The 19,854-nt window shown below is 38.4% G+C and overlaps 1 protein-coding gene across 1 annotated transcript in view; it reads right to left on the bottom strand.

Annotated features, from left to right (window-relative positions):
• Positions 1–19,854, bottom strand: part of nudcd1 (NudC domain containing 1) — a 64,578-nt gene that overhangs the window by 32,732 nt on the left and 11,992 nt on the right. The window contains exons 3-5 of the mRNA XM_057828187.1: positions 17,694–17,879; positions 8,445–8,628; positions 8,017–8,211 (exon numbers count right to left, since the gene is read on the bottom strand). Of these exons, the coding sequence (XP_057684170.1) occupies positions 8,017–8,211; positions 8,445–8,628; positions 17,694–17,879 (565 nt within the window). The remainder of the gene's footprint in view (positions 1–8,016; positions 8,212–8,444; positions 8,629–17,693; positions 17,880–19,854) is intronic.

The following is a 19,854-nucleotide window of genomic DNA, read 5'->3' as shown; positions in this document are numbered from 1 at the left end:
TTTAAAGATGCTGATACAGAATGGGGACTTGAGTATTTTATTAACTGTTTTGAACTGTTAACTTGATTTTGAAATAGTTTATTTAAGCTCGAGAGGAATTTTGTACTATTTCTGTAACAAATGTACGAAACATTAAAAGCAGTTAATAGCTGGGGGGCAGGAGGTTGTGCATCAATAATCGATTTGTAATTGTAATCGAATCGTGAGGTGCCCCAAGATTCCAACCTCTAATCAGCATACAATAAATGTAACTCGTAGCATTAGCATAGTATTCGTGTTAAAATTAGGCTTTGATTTTCCAGATGAAAACATTTTTAGTAAACGTCGACTAAAACTAGATGGAATTAGTCTTGGGTTTTCGTCAACAAAAACTATATGAAGACAAACACATTTTGAGATGACTAAAATACGACTAAGACTAATAGTGTAAGTACTATCGTCCAAAAGACTAAGACGAAAATTAAAATGGCTGCCAAAAACATCCCTGCAAGGAAGTGATCTAAAATGAACTCCTTGCCTTCCAATGACAACAGACATCCAATTGACCTAAACTGGGATGACTGGCTGTCAACAGTGTTGTCAGGGATTACTTAAAAAAGTAATTTAATTACTTGTTACACCTTCAAAAAGTAATCTAGTTATTTTACTGATTACTTTATTATCAAAGTAACTAAGTTACTTTAAAAGTAACTTATCAGTTACTTTTTACCTTTTTTTTTCTCCTTTTGTTGCCTTAACATAAAAAGACAACAGAAAAATTTCATCGCATGTAATTGAATTTTTCACATAAGGCTTAATCTTTGAGTTAGCGGGGGTTAATTAGTCGATGGAGTTGATTTCAACCACCATTGACTCGCGCTAGCTTAGCCACTCCGGAGCCCTCAAACTGACAAACAAACTAACTGACAAACTGCACGGCATTTGTTCAAATCAACTTCAACGACTAACTAAACCACTGCTAACTCCAAGATTAAGCCTAATGTCAAAAATTCTGAACTACCCCTTTAAAAAAAAAAAAAAAAAAAGACCTAGCCGTTAAAATGTTGTCTATAAAAGTTGTAAAGCAATAAAACAAACAACAAAAATTAATGAAATGAACAAGAATCCTACAACGTATTTCATAATTGCTCAAAATCGTTTTTTGAACAGATCATGTGACTAGCACCTTAGAGCAGACATGTCCAAAGTCCGGCCCGGGGGCCAAATGCGGCCCGCGTTCAAATTTCATCCGGCCCCCAGCCTCTGTCATAAAATTAATTACGTCTGGCCCGCACACAGACTTAATACCGTATTGGCCCGAATATAAGACTGTGTTTTTTGCATTGAAATATGACTGAAAAAGTGGGGGTCGTCTTATATTCGCGGTCTAGACATTATACCCATTCAAGACGCTAGATGGCACCAGATATCATTGAAGTGATATTCTGTCATGACAGATCTCAGCTACTCTCAAGTTTAACCAGTTTGCATTATTTTATTGCAATGTTTTTCCTTATTCCGATTTGTTTCAAGACTACAGTTAGACTTCACTTTGATTGTTTATGCAGTTATTGCAATGTTGTTGTTTTATCACAATAGATTGGTTTATTTACATTTCAAAAACCAGAAGTCATTCATTTACAAATGTGATTGCACTTTAGTTTACATATTTAAATGTTCAGATATTAAGATCTGAATGAGGCAAAATAGCATGCTTTTTTTTCTCAAATATATTGTTATAATCATTTGTTTCAGATGTACTGTAATTATTTTCTGTATGAAAATTAATTTGGTGTTCAAAAAGTCTTTTTTTCAAACTTGAGTCTTGAAAAAGAGGGGGTCGTCTTATAATCAGGGCCGTCTTATATTCGGGCCAATATGGTAAATTGGTCAGCAGTGCTACTACCAGCATATGAAGTAGCTTACACACTAAATGCTGTTCCTCATTTACCCACTAAAGGCGGCAGCACTCTAGGTAACACTACCCCGTGTGACCTTTTACTTCCAATTTTCTAAAATGGCGACAAACAACAACAACAAAAAAAGTTGACTGCGACGGCTGACACGTCAAGGATAGCTGGAAATTGGACTATTTCTTAACTAAAATACGCAACAACTCGGTCTGACTCATTTGCAAAGAGACAGTAGCTGTTTTTAAAAAGTTCAATGTGAGGCGATAATACCAAACAAGACACGCTGACATGTACGACAAGATTATAGGGAAGATACGCACCGAGAAATTGAAAAAACTTGAAGCTAGTTTAATTTCACAGCAGCAGTATTTCGCAAGAGCCAAAGAGTCAAAAGAGAACGCCAAAAAGGCTAGTTGCGAGATTGTTTAAATTATTAATTAAAAAAAAAAATAAAGCAAATGTGACACACATAATGGCTTGCTAAAATTTGCTTAAATATATTGTTCTATGTAAAGGACGTCAGCCAAGGTCGGCCCCCCACATTTTTACCACACCAAATCTGGCCCCCTTTGCAAAAAGTTTGGACACCCCTGCCTTAGAGACTATCCTTTGCTTTGCTTAGCCAAAACTACACCTGAGGAGGCAAGATGGATATTTAAAATTTCTTTAAACCTAAGCTTTCACACGCTACCAACAACAACTTGGCTTGAACAGTTGATTGAACACGAACAGTGTCAAGATAACACCATAACCATAACCATGTACTAGTATATACAGTATTGGCCAAAGGTTTGGAGACACCTCAAAGGTGAATACTTTGAAGAATGTAAAATATAAAACCTGTTTTCAGTTATTTCCCTATTTTTTTTTATTGCCATTCCACATGTTCGTTCATAGTTTTGATGTCTTCAGTGAGAATTTACATAAAAAAATATATATATAAAAACACAAAAATGATGAAGTGTGTCCAAACTTTTGACTTTTGTTTCAGAGTCATCAACATGTTTTGCCCCCAGTCCCACAAAAGTAAAACCTATGATATGCCTATGATTACAAACTCTTACTATAAAATGGACATAAAGGCTGGTTACAAACTGTAGAAGTGCTGGCTGTCTCATACCTGTAGGCTTTGTTTCGAGTTTTGTCGTGTTGTGCTGTACTTCCAAGTGCTTCCTTGTTGAATTGGGTGTCGAGTTTTTAGCGGTCGACAGTCTTTTTGAGCCAGCTAAATGTTTGCAATAGACGAATATATTTTCGTCATCTTTACTTGACAGAAATGTCTGTATTTCCAGTGAGCAAATGCAGCCATTTGTGCTATATCTCCTGCCTTTCACTGTTAGCATTCTGACGAGGCAGCAAGGCTATGTTGTTGACCGCTGTAGCAGACAGTGCTCAAACAGCATGGTAATACACGTGACCCACCTGTTTTTTTTTTCCTACGAGAAAATGTGAGATGTGATGTCACTCCCAAACTCAAGAGCAATATTTTCTATTCAAATGCTCTTCGTACATGACGACAGTATTCTTCATTCTACATACATTATGATGCAACAACAAAATAGTAACGCACAGGCATTAAGGAAACAATGACGCGTTAGATTGTTTGTTACTGAAAGAAAATAATCAGATTACAGTAACGCGTTACTTAATAATGCGTTACTGACAACACTGGCTCAGACGAACATTTGTTAATTCCCAATGGATTGGATGTCTAGCACTGTCAATGGCAGCTAGTGAGTAAGCCCTTTAACACCTAAGCCTAACTTTGGCCGAATTTGCATGCATTTGATGTTGCCTTTATATTTCAAAGAAAAAAATTTTAACAATGGCCAAGTTGGGTCCCTTTTTCAGGACACCTTGAACCTCATGTCCAAACTGTTGTTTTCTTTACTGACCAATTATAATCCACATTTTGGACCCAAAAAGACAAAAAAATCCCAAAATCTTTTTTCAAAATTTGTAATGTTGATGTCCCATTGACAACCAAACACGCTCGACCAACCGTTTAGAAGCTTGATAACATTTATTCAACTTGTTAGGATAAACATTCAATAGAAAAAAATAAAATTGAATAGTTTTATGTTTGACAATTCAACACAAACCGCAGGTATGGTCATAGGCGTTTTTGGCCTTTACACATACTATGGTCAAAACAGGTTATATACAGCGCAAAATAGTGAGGAAAAAAGATTATATATATCATCTAACACACAAAGGGTTTGGAGGATATCTCTTTGTGAAGTTAGGTGTTGTACCCATCACCTTAGCAAAATTATATACGTACATGCAATCAAGCTTCTTGAACACATATCTACATAAAATTGAAAAGATTATAGTGAAGAAAATATATATATAACATAGAAAAAAAGTATTTTAAAAAATATTGACAAGTAGTTCAGTTCAATTCAAAATTTTCAGGCATGCGACCCAATAGTTTTTTTTTTTTTTTTTTTTTTTGTGCGCACTCAACAAAGCCTCTTCTTGAACAGGTCACGGAGCTGCATCACACACAATGTCACACAGCCTACTCCTTCGCCGTTTGCGCGCTGCTGTCACCTCTACTCGACGAGACGCCGACTCATCCCAGGAAAACAACGACAAATACGGCTCATCTTCTTCCTTGAGTTAATGAAATAATGCCTTAGCTTGCGCTAAATGTAGTTTTAGATTTATTCTGCACGTTTCAAAGTCGCTCGCTCAAACCAACCGGCCGTTGCTTGCTCCGCATGCCTCCCTTTCATTAGTTGGCGCCTCGCTCGGAAATTAAAAATGATCACATTCGGTGTGTCATTCTTGACATCACAACGGCTCTTGGGATGTGTAGTCTTTTGTGCTGCTTTCGGTTTTGAAAAAGGACAAGAAATGATGGAAATATGGAGATGTGATACATTCAGCGTTTTAATGCATATTTATGAGTGCATTAAAAATATAAAATTCAAATGACATTATCTCCCGTTTTTCTTGGTCGATTGACTTCAAATAAAAACTGGTGTGGACATCAACTTCCGCACCTTCAAATGAGACCAACTAGCGGCACGTGGGTGGCGTAATTACAGCGTGACGAAGCTTCAAAGACGAAATGCGTAAACGCGTCGCTGCTGACACGTTCGGTGTTAAAGGGTTAACTTATTTGCCGAAATTTATACTAATTTGGCCCACATGAGATATGATTGCCGTGAATGTGGCTCGCGAACCAGAATGAGTTTGACACCCCCGGTTTAATGGTATCATTTTAAAAAATATATATATTTTTCAAAGTACATGGCTCCGATATCACGCCTCATTTCACACGACCTCTTCTCACCTTGTTTACATTTGCATGTCTTATCAATAACACGACCTTCACTCCTGACTTGTGTGAAAGCATAGATGATGAAAGGAGCATTTTAAAAAGACCCCTTATTCCGCCTCCAAGTATACTGTAGCTTTGCCGTCTTTGCTCTGATGCTCTGCTGCTTGTCTACTTCAGAAGTAGCGAAAACCAGTGCGTGAAAAAGAGTCCTTGCAACCGGATCACAAGAGAGAAAACGTCTTGTGCAATGGTAATATTTTTGATTTATGTGACCAGAAACCAGAGAGGGATTTTGCAGTGTGCAGCTCCAACGCCTAAAAGATGAGGTAGATATAGATACTGGGGCTGAACGATATTGGAGAAAACTGACATTGCAACTTTTTGGGGGTTTGCAAAAGATATTGTGATATTACAACTAGAAGAATTTGAATAAATCTGTTTGGGAAAGGGAAGACTTTGGTTGACTCACCATGACCACATTGTATTCATATATACAGTTCATTCTAGGCTAAGGGGGTTCATTTGTGAATGATGAAGATTGCTGTATTTAAAAGGCAGAGGTGGGTAATAACTAGTGTTGCACCGATACCATTTTTTGGCCCCGATACCGATACCACTTAATTTGAAATTTATATATGTACCGACAAAGTGAATCCAGTAGAACATTTTTTTGCATACCTGGTATGGGTGACAATAGTTAAATATGATAATGATATATAATGATAATAGTGAGAAAATAAAAATACAATGAATGAACTGAATAAACTTTTTTAAACCCTGAGTTTTTGCTCTCAAATGCCAAACAATGCAACTTTCATGAAATTATAAGTAATAATAATTGACCACAGCATTCTGTCTCTCTATTAGCCTCTCTCTCTGGGCACCAGCAGCAACAAACACTTAGCCACTTAGCTTACTTCTACAGCACTTATGAATAGGCTTGCCACCCTTCCTTTAAAATAAGAAACCGTTCGTTTAAAAGTTGCCTTTAATATATATATAAATAGATATATTTCTATGCATTTTAGGAGTTTGGGGATGTCCCTTTTTTTCATCGCCTGTACGGCTTTGGGCGGGAGGGGGAGAGTACCTTATTTCTATTTCTGAAAGGTGGCAACCCTACTTTGGAAACAGGTCTCAAATTACTGAGGCATTTCTTTCAGTAAAAGACAATAAAGGTAAAGTAGACATAGTGAACTGACCAGCGATTGTTGCTCCGGTACAGGCCCCTTCCTCTGGATAGCAGTCCTGCTATTGCAGCCTCAAACTCTTGTGTTCGTCCACATGTTTCGTCTTCAAATGTTTTATCAGATTTGAGGGATTGAAACTGGCCGATTAAGCTCTACCTCTCGAAACCCTTAAGGCCGCAAATCTTGCATGCAGTTATTGTCCTCGACGGAGACTACAAACTGGAATATGTCCAAACCGCCCGTTGAACCGCGGGTTCAACCAACTTTTTTTCAAGTTGACCTTGACAATAAACAGAGGTAGGTAGAGTAGCAGTAACAGTAGCGGCACTTCAAAATAATATTGCTCAAGTAAAAGTGGTCATCCCAAAAATGTACTCAAGTACTCTGTACAACTGAGAATTATTGGGTGAAAAGTTCAGAAAATCACATGCGGCTGGATGTAATTGGGTGCGCTCGGGTGGGGGGGTCCCAGTGCCGGGATTGGCGGTGGGGCGGCGTAGGGTATGCAACGGGCTTGCACTCACAAGGAAGTCACACGATTACTGGGTTCTAGATCACAGAGCTGATTTGTGAACACTCTACCCCTCCTAATCACTTAGCTTATAGACTTCCCCACCCCCCTCCCCTTCTTTCCCTGGTCAACAGGCCCCCCAGATGGTGTCAAAATGTCAACCACATATACATCTAGCTGACGATAACACCAACATATTAATAGTTAGTGTAGGCGTTTAATGTATTTCTTGTTGTTGTTTGTGTTTCTTTTCTTTCTTCTGTTCCCCCATAACCCCTTCCTGTTTGCTGCTTTGTCATAATAAACGAGGTATGTTGAATGATCACAATGGGAGTATGTCATACTTTCAATGTGAAACATTAAAACTGTTCAGACCAACCGGACACTTAGACTTCCATTCTCCGTCTCAAACAGTTGAACAGGACAGGTTTTAAAAAAAAAAAAAGTATTGGGTGAACAGAATACTCAAGTTATGAGTATAGTAACATTGTGAGTTTTACTTATTTTTTTTAACAATGATAAAGTTATATATATATATATACATATGACCTGTTATTTTTATACTGTACTATAACATATTACATAACCACATTAAGCCAAGAAATACAACAATAAAAAAAAATGCTGAATCCCTCCGAGAGAAAAAAAAAATCTACAAATATTAAGCAATATTTGTCCAAAGAGCGTGAGTGCCCTCTAGTGGAGAAAACATATTTCTTATTAACGAACTAAAAGGATCATTCTCCGGTTTTCTGTAGTCAATCGGTTTTCGAGTAATGTTGACAGCGGCTCCATGTCAAATAGTTAATTTTTTATGGTGCTTTAAAGAGGCCACGTGATTGAACAGGCCGGCGTGATCATAGAATCATTGTGATGTCGCATTGGTTAAAGTGGTTGAGCCACTGTTGGCATCTCAGGCAAGAAAAAAGAACTAAAATCTAATATGTAGAATAAAGAGTAAAAATGTAACGACTCGTAGAAGAGTCACGTTTCTTCTTCACAAATCTACTCCAAAAAAAGTATGGCTTAGTAAAACTACTCTTGGAAAGAATTTTTTTCTTAATTTTGTCTCTGTAGATTTAACACATTACTACCCACTTTTTATTATAAATATACTATTCTTTCACCAACCTCTCTTTTCCACCTCAATTAGTTGCTCATCCGGTGGTGGCTGGTCAAGAGGCTCGCCATCCACGTGCGTGAAAATGAAGGGCCTCTCTGACGCCACCATTAGGCCATCGCCCTGTGGTGTGACGGCGGCATAATGAGGAACGGTTTTTCCCTGAAGGACCCGCCTCTTCTTCACTTCGTAATTTTTCTCTACGCCTGTGGAAAAATCCATCTGTTATTCGTACCAATCACTGCAGGCCTTAGTATAATATAATGAGACTGAGAATTGAGAGATGACGAATGACAACGTACATGTAGCTACAGGTAGAAGAATGTTAAATTAGCATGGAAACAAAGTAAAGTGTGTGTGTTTTTTTTTGTCCAAAAAGAACCTTTAATAACCACTTGTCTTCTCCTATAAAATGGATTTGTCTCTTCCCTTCACGCACCTTGTGCCGCCACGTTGGCGACGGTGACCCACTCAAGTGTCACCGAATACCCACTTCCCGCCGTTTCCTGAGGGTCCTTGACGACACGAAGCAGCAGGACCTCCAGAGTGTGGGCGCCCGCCTGGACGTGGGCCACGCTGTGGAGGATGACGAAGGGCTCTTTCATGTCCTCCGTGAACAGGGGCTAGAGATGCAAATGATCCAAATGAGACACGTCTTTGCATTTGTTATCCATATTTTAGCAGTAACAACAAACAATGGGTCAAAAAAAGCAATTATATGTAATAGATGTCCAATCACGTGACTCTCCATCCTTCTGCTGTGAATTTAAATGGGTTTGTCACTAGTACACATCCAATCCAATTGAATGGGAGTTCTGACAGTGAATGAACCGCTGTCAAACCTCCCACTTCAAACGGATTGGACGTCTAGTGCCAATGAGTTAATGGCTTGGTTTAAGAATTAAAAATAAGAAAGAATTTAACAGTTAAAACTCAACATTTCAAGTAAAATTGACTTCAGTTAAGTACGAAATTTGAACTTTACATTTTAAGTTAATTGGAGTTCAGTTTAAGTAAATATATAATGAGTTGCTCCAAGCAGGAATAGCACCCAAGGGTGCCACAATGGCAGCGACACAAGCAGACAACTTCGCTAAATACCCAGATGCCAGCAGACTTTTGAATTTTTGTTTAACTTGTGTTAATGTCTATCTAAAAATTTCAGTTAGCATGAATAATAGGACGTTTACAGTGTACGAAAATGTTAGAAAACGCCCACTAAATCATGTGAGCTGTATTTGAGACTAGCAGTATGGCCTGGCGTTGCTCGGGTTTGTGTAACGTGAACGCAATACAACCTAAAGGCAGATAAAACATACTTTGCTTATACAGTGGTATGAAAAATTATCTGAACCTTTTGGAATTTCTCATATTTTTGCATAAAATCACCATCAAATGTGATCTGATCTTTGTCAAAATCACACAGATGAAAAAAACAGTGTCTGCTTTAACTAAAACCACCCAAACATTTATAGGTTTTCATATTTTATTGCGGATAGTATGTAAACAAAAAAACAATCAAAGCCACAACCTATCATCAAAGCACGCTGAAATACGTACAGGAAAATGTAAAGTTTGAAAGCCAACACGTCTTGTCACATACATGTCTTTTGCCCAGGAGACCACAATCAGGAATTTTCTAGGGTAATTTTTGGAGTTTCGAATTAATTTTCCGAACTAAATTACATTTAACGTAATTTTCGGACAATAAGCCGCTACTTTTTTCACTCATTTTGAATCTTGCGGCTTATAGTCCAGTGCGGCTTATTTGTTGATTCATTTGGGTTAATACTTGGGTAACACTTTATTTGACAGCAGTGCCATAAGATTGCTATGAGACCGTCATAATTATAACACTATCACAGGCATGAATGTATGCTTATGACTGATGTTAGATTAAGTGTCATCCGGCAAATTATGTCACCAACTGGATTTATGTCCAGCTATAGATCTAGCTCCAGTAATTTTACATCCATTCAAAAGTGAGATAATTTGCCGGATGTCACAAAATGACACCTCTCATAAGCATTCATTAATGCTCATGGCTAGGAGTGTGACAAAATATCGAAATGGTGATATATCGTGATACTTTGTATCCCAAAAGGTTATCGATATGCTCCTGCAAGAATCGAGATATTGTTTTAAAAAGGTGTCAAAGTAAAAAAAAAAAAAAAAAGTCAACACTCAAAAAAACAACAAAAAGCAACCAACAAGTTGCTACCAAAATAGTCCGCCATAATAGTGTCTCGGTTAACTCTAAGGCTGCCTTGACGGTGCTCTACGCCCAATCAATTTAGACAGGGAATGTACATTCATTCGAAACCAGAGCTTTCACATTCATTCTGTCTGATTTTCAAGGCATTTACAGGTCACTTGGTGTTCATTTTAGGGCATTTCCAGGTCATTTCCTTTTAAATTTTGAGTCACTGCCTAGTCATTTGGGTAATTCCTAGGTCACTTCCTGTTCTGTAACACAAAATAAACCGGAAGTGACCGATAAAATACCCCAAGATCAACAGGAAGTAACTGAAAATCAACCGGTAAATGACCTTAAAGTGCATGTGACACGAAAAAGCATGTTTATTTCATAACACACGCGGTATTTTATGCCCCTGAATGATATGGACCGCTTGGATGTGTGTGGAAGCGATCGCTATTTTTATTTAGTTTTTTGAATCCCGCGCCATGAAAATGAGTGACTTCTATGGAGATAGAATAGTGCCAAAAGAAGTGAGGTTGTAAAATGAAAATTCTTCCTGTAAAATGACCATTTTTAACTAAAAAACACTTGTATTACCGACTTTTTCCTTTTGTAATAAACATGAAAAAAACACAATGTAAAAAATACATTATACAAGTGTTTTTTTTTCCAATTACAAGTGATTTTTTTTGTTCTACGGGTGTTTTTTCTTAGCTACAGGTTAAAAAGTTTTGTCTCACCCTTGTCGCGTTTTATGAGACAAAAAAAATACTCGTAACCTAGTTTTAAAATAAAAACATACCTGTAAAATGACTCATCTTAACTAAAAAACACTTGTATTTTAACTAAAAAAACACTTGTATTTCCAAATTTTTTCGTTGTGAAATAAACATGAAAAAACAATATTATAAAATTTCTTCAAGTGTTTTTTTTCCTCATTTACAAGTGATTTTTTTTGTTCTACGGGTGTTTTTTCTTAGCTACAGGTTAAAAAGTTTTGTCTCACCCTTGTCGCGTTTTATGAGACAAAAAAAATACTTGTAACCTAGTTTTAAAATAAAAACATACCTGTAAAATGACTCATCTTAACTAAAAAACACTTGTATTTTAACTAAAAAAACACTTGTATTTCCAAATTTTTCGTTGTGAAATAAACATGAAAAAACAATATTAAAAAATTTCTTCAAGTGTTTTTTTCCCCCATTTACAAGTGATTTTTTTATTTTTCTACAGGTGTTTTTTTCTTTGCTACAGGTGAAAAAGTTTCGTCTCACCCCTTGTGGCGTTTTCTGAGACAAAAGTCACTTGTAACCAAAGATGAAAAAATCTACTTGTACATCGAAATAATATGTTGTAAAACACAAAAATATCATTCCAAGTCGTGGTCAAAAGAAGACGTTAGTTAAGAAAGAACACAATCTAGTGAATAGTTCTTCGGGTGTTTTATCTTTAATAATCTACAAGTGTTTTCTGAGCATGTACAACTAAATTTCGGCCCAAGCATGTGATGTGAGGCAAAATTCAGACCAATCGGAACGGCGATTGTTCAGGAGGAGGGCGGGACACACCATTGCCGACCTGCTCCTTCTTGCTTTATTCATCACGGCAGAGTACGACAGAAATGGCAGAGCAGCTCTGCCATTTCGGCCATTACGGCAGAGTACGACAGAAATGGCAGAGCAGCTCTGCCATTTCTGTCGTACTCTGCCGTGATGAATAAAGCAAGAAGGAGCAGGTCGGCAATGGTGTGTCCCGCCCTCCTCCTGAACAATCGCCGTTCCGATTGGTCTGAATTTTGCCTCACATCACATGCTTGGGCCGAAATTTAGTTGTACATGCTCAGAAAACACTTGTAGATTATTAAAGATAAAACACCCGAAGAACTATTCACTAGATTGTGTTCTTTCTTAACTAACGTCTTCTTTTGACCACGACTTGGAATGATATTTTTGTGTTTTACAACATATTATTTCGATGTACAAGTAGATTTTTTCATCTTTGGTTACAAGTGACTTTTGTCTCAGAAAACGCCACAAGGGGTGAGACGAAACTTTTTCACCTGTAGCAAAGAAAAAAACACCTGTAGAAAAATAAAAAAATCACTTGTAAATGGGGGAAAAAAACACTTGAAGAAATTTTTTAATATTGTTTTTTCATGTTTATTTCACAACGAAAAATTTGGAAATACAAGTGTTTTTTTTAGTTAAAATACAAGTGTTTTTTAGTTAAGATGAGTCATTTTACAGGTATGTTTTTATTTTAAAACTAGGTTACAAGTATTTTTTTTGTCTCATAAAACGCGACAAGGGTGAGACAAAACTTTTTAACCTGTAGCTAAGAAAAAACACCCGTAGAACAAAAAAAATCACTTGTAAATGAGGAAAAAAAACACTTGAAGAAATTTTATAATATTGTTTTTTCATGTTTATTTCACAACGAAAAAATTTGGAAATACAAGTGTTTTTTTAGTTAAAATACAAGTGTTTTTTAGTTAAGATGAGTCATTTTACAGGTATGTTTTTATTTTAAAACTAGGTTACGAGTATTTTTTTTGTCTCATAAAACGCGACAAGGGTGAGACAAAACTTTTTAACCTGTAGCTAAGAAAAAACACCCGTAGAACAAAAAAAATCACTTGTAATTGGAAAAAAAACACTTGTATAATGTATTTTTTACATTGTGTTTTTTTCATGTTTATTACAAAAGGAAAAAGTCGGTAATACAAGTGTTTTTTAGTTAAAAATGGTCATTTTACAGGAAGAATTTTCATTTTACAACCTCACTTCTTTTGGCACTATTCTATCTCCATAACTTCCGGCTTCGGTCTTGCATTGAGGAGGAGGGCGCTGTGACGTGTACGGTAGAAGACGTCCTCTTCACGCTACAGTGTACTGTTGTGAATGAGGACGAAGGATTCAGCTGATTTTGCGGATTAATACGTTTATTTTTCGCATCACGCCAGCCAAACGGCTGCAGAAAAATCATTCTGTATGAGGGAGAGGCGTAGGTGCCTTTTTGGAGTTTCAAAAGGTTCCCATTCACCGTGGATATTTACTGTGGGACCATTGGACTTACGAGGAAGTGAGTAAACATCTTGTTTTGTATTATGTCAAATACGAATACAGCGATTACAAAGTAAACACTACAAACTTCCTTTAAATAAAGGACTACTTACGTTTGATCATTGATAGGCATGTAAAAAGCTCTCCTCATGCTCATTAGCAGAACGTTAGCTGCACAACAACTCCAGCCACCCTCTTCCGGGGAACGAACTGTTAATTGCTCTCCGCCGGGCGGTTTGCCGATCCGCAAAGACAATCGACAACCGGGTCGTCATGTCAAATAATCCAGGCTAGTTATGTGTGATTTTCCACTTTGAAGACTTTGAAACATCACTCGGTTCGGGTTAGCATGTCGGCTAGCTGTCACGCCTTCTGGTTTGTTTACATTCTCCCAAGCCGGGGAAGGGAAATGACATATGTCCGATTTAGGTGTCATAAAATATCGTTCGGGAGGTGCGACAGTAAAGGTGAAGTCGACAGTTTTGACCATAATGGAGTAATTTTGCCATGTCGTCCTGAATAAATGCATTTCTATTATTTCATATTCCATTTAGCACAAGACTGTTATTTGTCATGACCATGCCATTTATTTAGCAATTGGGGAAAATACTTGGATAAAAAGAATATCCTGTAAAAATATTGAAGTAAAGAGACAGAAACAATGACATTTTGCCGCTCTCTTCGTCGCGTTTTCCTCGTTGTGAATAGTTCCCCCTCGACGGGCTGACTGGTCCTTCTCAAGCCATTTATGTAGCTATTGGGGAAAAATACTTGGATAAAAAGAATATCCTGTAAAAATATTGGAGTAGAGAGACTGAAACAATGACATTTTGCGGCACTCTTCGTCGCGTTTTCCTCGTTCTGAATAATTCCCCCTCAATGGGCTGAATAGTAAAACCGATGAGCCCAGTCTACCGCTGACGTCATCCACCTGTTGGGGACGCTAAAGCCCTATAATGGTAGGCGTGGTTAACTGGCAGATTAAAAGACTAATTTCTCGTCATCTGCGCTTTGCTAAATTGTTGTATATAGTCGAATCGTCTCAAAATATGATTCTAATTCACATAATAATGCCATTTAAGACTTTTTTTCTCGTGTCGTATGCTCTTTAAATGGCCCAAAATTACCTCATTGCCTGGCATTGGCTGCCACTGACGGCCATAGATGTTCAATTCGTTTGAAGTGGGAGGGATGGCAGCGAATGAACATTCGAATGAACGAATGTTCATTCGCTGCCACCCTTCCCGTTCAAATGGATTGGACGGCTACTGGTGATAAACTCATTCCAATTCAAAGCAGAAGCTTGTTTTTCTGTTTATTAGTTGTTTGTAGAATATCCTAGAATGATTTCCTGACCAACGTATCGATAATCGTTGTATCGCCATATCGTCATATCATCGTTATCGTGAGCTTTGTATCGCAAACCGTATCGCATCGTGAGGTACCCAGAGGTTCCCACTCCTACTCATGGCAGTGTCATGTCATTATTATGATGGTCTTATGACAGTCTTATGGCGCTACTGTCAAAATGTTACCAAATACCATAGCTAGCAATTAATGAAACAAATGGAACAGTAACTGAAGAAATAATTCACACAGAACATAAATTTTGATTGTTATTTACATCTGCAGCACTGCAATGCATGCTAGAAGGCATGTTGGATGACCACATTGTTGAGAGCAGGTGGCAGCAGAGATTGACTGATCCCCCAAGAGAGCAGTGATGGCCAAATGAAGCTTGTTAAAGCAATGGTTGTTCATTTGGTCTTATGACAGTTTTATGATGCCGCTGTCAAATTAAGTATTACTGTTTAATATCTTTTGGTGTAAATATCCCATAATACAGTGAGGACAGCTGCGGCTTATAGTCCAGTGCAGTTTATCTATGAACAAATGCAGTTTCTGTGTCAAAATTGCTGGGTAGCGGCTTATAGGCAGGTGCGCCTTGTAGTCTGAAAATTACGGTATGTACAGTGCCTTGCAAAAGTATTCGGCCCCCTTGAACCTTGCAACCTTTCGCCACATTTCAGGCTTCAAACATAAAGATATAAAATTTTAATTTTTTGTCAAGAATCAACAACAAGTGGGACACAATCGTGAAGTGGAACAACATTTATTGGGTAATTTAAACTTTTTTAACAAATAAAAAACTGAAAAGTGGGGCGTGCAATATTATTCGGCCCCCTTGCGTTAATACTTTGTAGCGCCACCTTTTGCTCCAATTACAGCTGCAAGTCGCTTGGGGTATGTTTCTATCAGTTTTGCACATCGAGAGACTGACATTCTTGCCCATTCTTCCTTGCAAAACAGCTCGAGCTCAGTGAGGTTGGATGGAGAGTGTTTGTGAACAGCAGTCTTCAGCTCTTTCCACAGATTCTCGATTGGATTCAGGTCTGGACTTTGACTTGGCCATTCTAACACCTGGATACGTTAATTTTCAACCATTCCATTGTAGATTTGGCTTTATGTTTTGGATCATTGTCCTGTTGGAAGATAAATCTCCGTCCCAGTCTCAGGTCTTGTGCAGATACCAACAGGTTTTCTTCCAGAATGTTCCTGTATTTGGCTGCATCCATCTTCCCGTCAATTTTAACCATATTCCCTGTCCCTGCTGAAGAAAAGCAGGCCCAAACCATGAAGCTGCCACCACCATGTTTGACAGTGGGGATGGTGTGTTCAGGGTGATGAGCTGCGTTGCTTTTACGCCAAACATATCGTTTTGCATTGTGGCCAAAAAGTTCAATTTTGGTTTCATCTGACCAGAGCACCTTCTTCCACATGTTTGGTGTGTCTCCCAGGTGGCTTGTGGCAAACCTTAAACGAGACTTTTATGGATATCTTTGAGAAATGGCTTTCTTCTTGCCACTCTTCCATAAAGGCCAGATTTGTGCAGTGTACGACTGATTGTTGTCCTATGGACAGACTCTCCCTCCTCAGCTGTAGATCTCTGCAGTTCATCCAGAGTGATCATGGGCCTCTTGGCTGCATCTGTGATCAGTTTTCTCCTTGTTTGAGAAGAAAGTTTGGAAGGACGGCCGGGTCTTGGTAGATTTGCAGTGGTCTGATGCTCCTTCCATTTCAATATGATGGCTTGCACAGTGCTCCTTGAGATGTTTAAAGCTTGGGAAATCTTTTTGTATCCAAATCCGGCTTTAAACTTCTCCACAACAGTATCTCGGACCTGCCTGGTGTGTTCCTTGGTTTTCGTAATGCTCTCTGCACTTTAAACAGAACCCTGAGACTTTCACAGAGCAGGTGCATTTATACGGAGACTTGATTACACACACATGGATTCTATTTATCATCATCGGTCATTTAGGACAACATTGGATCATTCAGAGATCCTCACTGAACTTCTGGAGTGAGTTTGCTGCACTGAAAGTAAAGGGGCCGAATAATATTGCACGCCCCACTTTTCAGTTTTTTATTTGTTAAAAAAGTTTAAATTATCCAATAAATGTTGTTCCACTTCACGATTGTGTCCCACTTGTTGTTGATTCTTGACAAAAAAATTAAATTTCATATCTTTATGTTTGAAGCCTGAAATGTGGCGAAAGGATGCAAGATTCAAGGGGGTCGAATACTTTTGCAAGGCACTGTATGTTTAGATTAGATTAACCAGACGCTTTAGATGGGGGCATTTGTTAGCCTGGTACACCAGACTCACCGCTGTTCCAGCTATTGAGTCTGGCCACCATTCCCGCGGATACAGTTTCCAGGGCGGAGCAAGCCACAGCAAACAGACAGCGGAGTGGACCAATCAGCGACGGGCAGGGCAGACGTCACGTTATTAAAGCGACGAGGGCAGGATGAGGGCCTTGCGCGCGGCAGTAAACGTACGAGGAGAGCGGAGTTTATTCAACATGGCTAGCGCGGGACAGACTGTTGTCAATGACTCGTGTCGATGTGTTTTTGGTAATTTAAAACTGATTTTACCGTGGATTGGAACATATTCTCGGCTCTCCTGTTCAGCTTTGTTGTGGAGACGACTTCCGACGCGCAAGAGTGACGTTGCTCGTTAAGAGCACGTCACGCAAATAAACGAATCCGATTTGTCGATTGATTTTGTACCTGCTCGAAAAGGCTGTAAATGGGATGGTTCCCAGACTATTTCTCTCAGTGTTTGAAAAATACAGGGAGAAAAGTCTGGCAGAGCCAGGCAAGGCATTTGTGTCCTGAGTATTTTACATGATTTCATTGTGAATGAATTATTACCTTCCATTGTCAACATCAAAAGTAGTCATCCAATTCATTTAAACTAGGACTGACTATGAATGCTGGTGTTTCAGTGACACTGACAGTGTGTAAAGGTCAGCCAATGAGTTCATTTTGAAAATGGTTGTTAATGTCAGGTTTTGTTACATTCTTGCCGGAATTTTTTGTTTTAATTCTTTTGGTCTCTTTTTTAAATTATAAAAATACCAACCTCCCACTTTCCGTGAGTGCTCTCTCCACGCTTGCTGGTGCGAAGAAGGTAGAGTCGCCCGGCACCGTCAGAAAGGGCGGCCCAGGTGGCTGAAGTGAGGCTGAGGGAGGGGCACACACGATTCTCACGTTGGTCCGCTTCAGTCTGGAGGCGGAAGACCTCTCTCGGCTTACCCAGCACTGTGTCCTGTGGGAGGAACACCAAAATGAAAAAATAAAAGCTATCCCAGTTGACTTTGCGGGAGAGGCTGGAAGGGTTAACAGCCTATGACAGAGCAGAATCAAATGTATTTACCAAAATTGAGAACACCACAGTACCAAATAGGGAAGACGGGAACAAATATTTTCACTTTTTCCTCCAGTTCATGTACAATTTTAATATTTTTCCACATTTCTTTTTTTCTAATACCCCCCCCCCTCCCCCCAAAAAATTGCCCAATATCGCTCATTTTGTTGCTAACATTTTGATAGTTTTTCCCATTTTAACAAAATATTTTTATGCGTTGTGTGATGGGAAAAACAAATAAAAATGTTTTGTCCAATATTATAGTTCAAATTTATTGTAGATATAAGTATCTTATAATTTTGCTGCTAACATTTTTTTTACTTTTTAAAAAATGTTTTATTCAGGGCTGTAAAATTTATCGCGTTAACGGGTAATTAATATTTTCAATTAATCACGTTAAAATATTTGACGCAATTAACACATGCACGGAATGGCCCGTTCATGCGTTGCCTCAAAGACTTTACAATGAGGCTGTTTTAGCACATTGAGAGCGAAAAAGCAGAGAAATGCGAGTGAACACTGGCGCTCATTGGACCGCGCCTTTGATTGGCTGAAGCTTTGGCAGCCACTACTAACAGTCATGGTTGCCCGACTTCCCATCATGCATTTGGGGGAACCAGGAGACGATCTTTTTCTTAACACGGCTAATTGAACACAATGCAGAACATACTGTGTACCATTTGCTGCCACCACTGACAGTCCATGGCAATGTTCTGAACCTCCCCATCACTGACAGTCATGGTTGCCTAACTTCCCATGATGCATTTGGGCGGAGTGGGAGACATTTTTTTTCTTAACATAAAATTACTATAACTTGGACTCAAATTTATCTTTTAAGAACTACAAGTCTTTCTATCCTTGGATCTCTTTAACAGAAAGAATGTTAATAATGTTAATGCCATCTTGTGGATTTATTGTTATAATAAACAAGTACAGTACTTATGTACAGTATGTTGAATGTTTATGTCCGTCTTGTGTCTTGTCTTTCCAATTCAACTATAATTTACAGAAAAATATGGCATATTTTAGAGATGGTTATATTTGCGATTAATTACGATTAATTCATTTTGAAGCTGTGATTAACTCGAATAAAAATTTGAATCATTTGACAGCCCTAGTTATTATTTCAAATCCATTTGTAATCAAAGTATACCGAGTCTTTTGACTTCAATCCCAGCACGATTTGAATGATATATGGAACCAAATATCAAATAATGACAAAATAACTCATTAATACACATATACAGTATCATATTTCTCCCAGCAATACCAATGACACTTTTTTATTTCTATTTACATTATTTCCTGTGAGGATAAACACACTCAAATGAAACTTGAGTTCCACTTCTGGAGTTATTGAGAGCAGCATTGAGGAGGTAAAAAACCGACGTGACACACAGCACGCCCCACGTGACTTATTAGTGATAGACTGATGTGTCCTTCCTGTTGCCGTGGTGACGGGTCCCGGGAGACTTGCGCGGCAACTGGCCTTGCACATCCACATCTGTGGCGTGAACATGACCACAGACGCACACACACAATGCACGCATGCCAATAATGATTAGGACATAACACGACAGCAAGAGAACAGAATTCAACTGTTTTAACCATTTCTCTTAAAACTGTAACATTGTTGTGAATATTACACTGGCTAACAATTGTTTTCCATTTTCTGTCGCAAGAGATTTGCTTTGAACTGATCCTATATAAACTTTGGTTGCCGATTTGAAATCTGCTCAGGGGTGAAAGTGGGCCAGAACGGTCAGAAACGCAGTTACGGTATAAGATTCAGGGCCAGAACGCATTTCCGCTATAAGTTTCAGGGCTGGAATGCTGTTCCGGTATAAGATTCAGGGCCGGAATGCTGTTCCAGTAC

This window comes from Corythoichthys intestinalis, chromosome 22 (genome assembly GCF_030265065.1).
Source record: "Corythoichthys intestinalis isolate RoL2023-P3 chromosome 22, ASM3026506v1, whole genome shotgun sequence".
Classification (NCBI taxonomy): domain Eukaryota; kingdom Metazoa; phylum Chordata; class Actinopteri; order Syngnathiformes; family Syngnathidae; genus Corythoichthys; species Corythoichthys intestinalis.
Note: the sequence above shows the minus strand (reverse complement) of the source record. Positions and strands in the feature narration are given on the sequence as shown.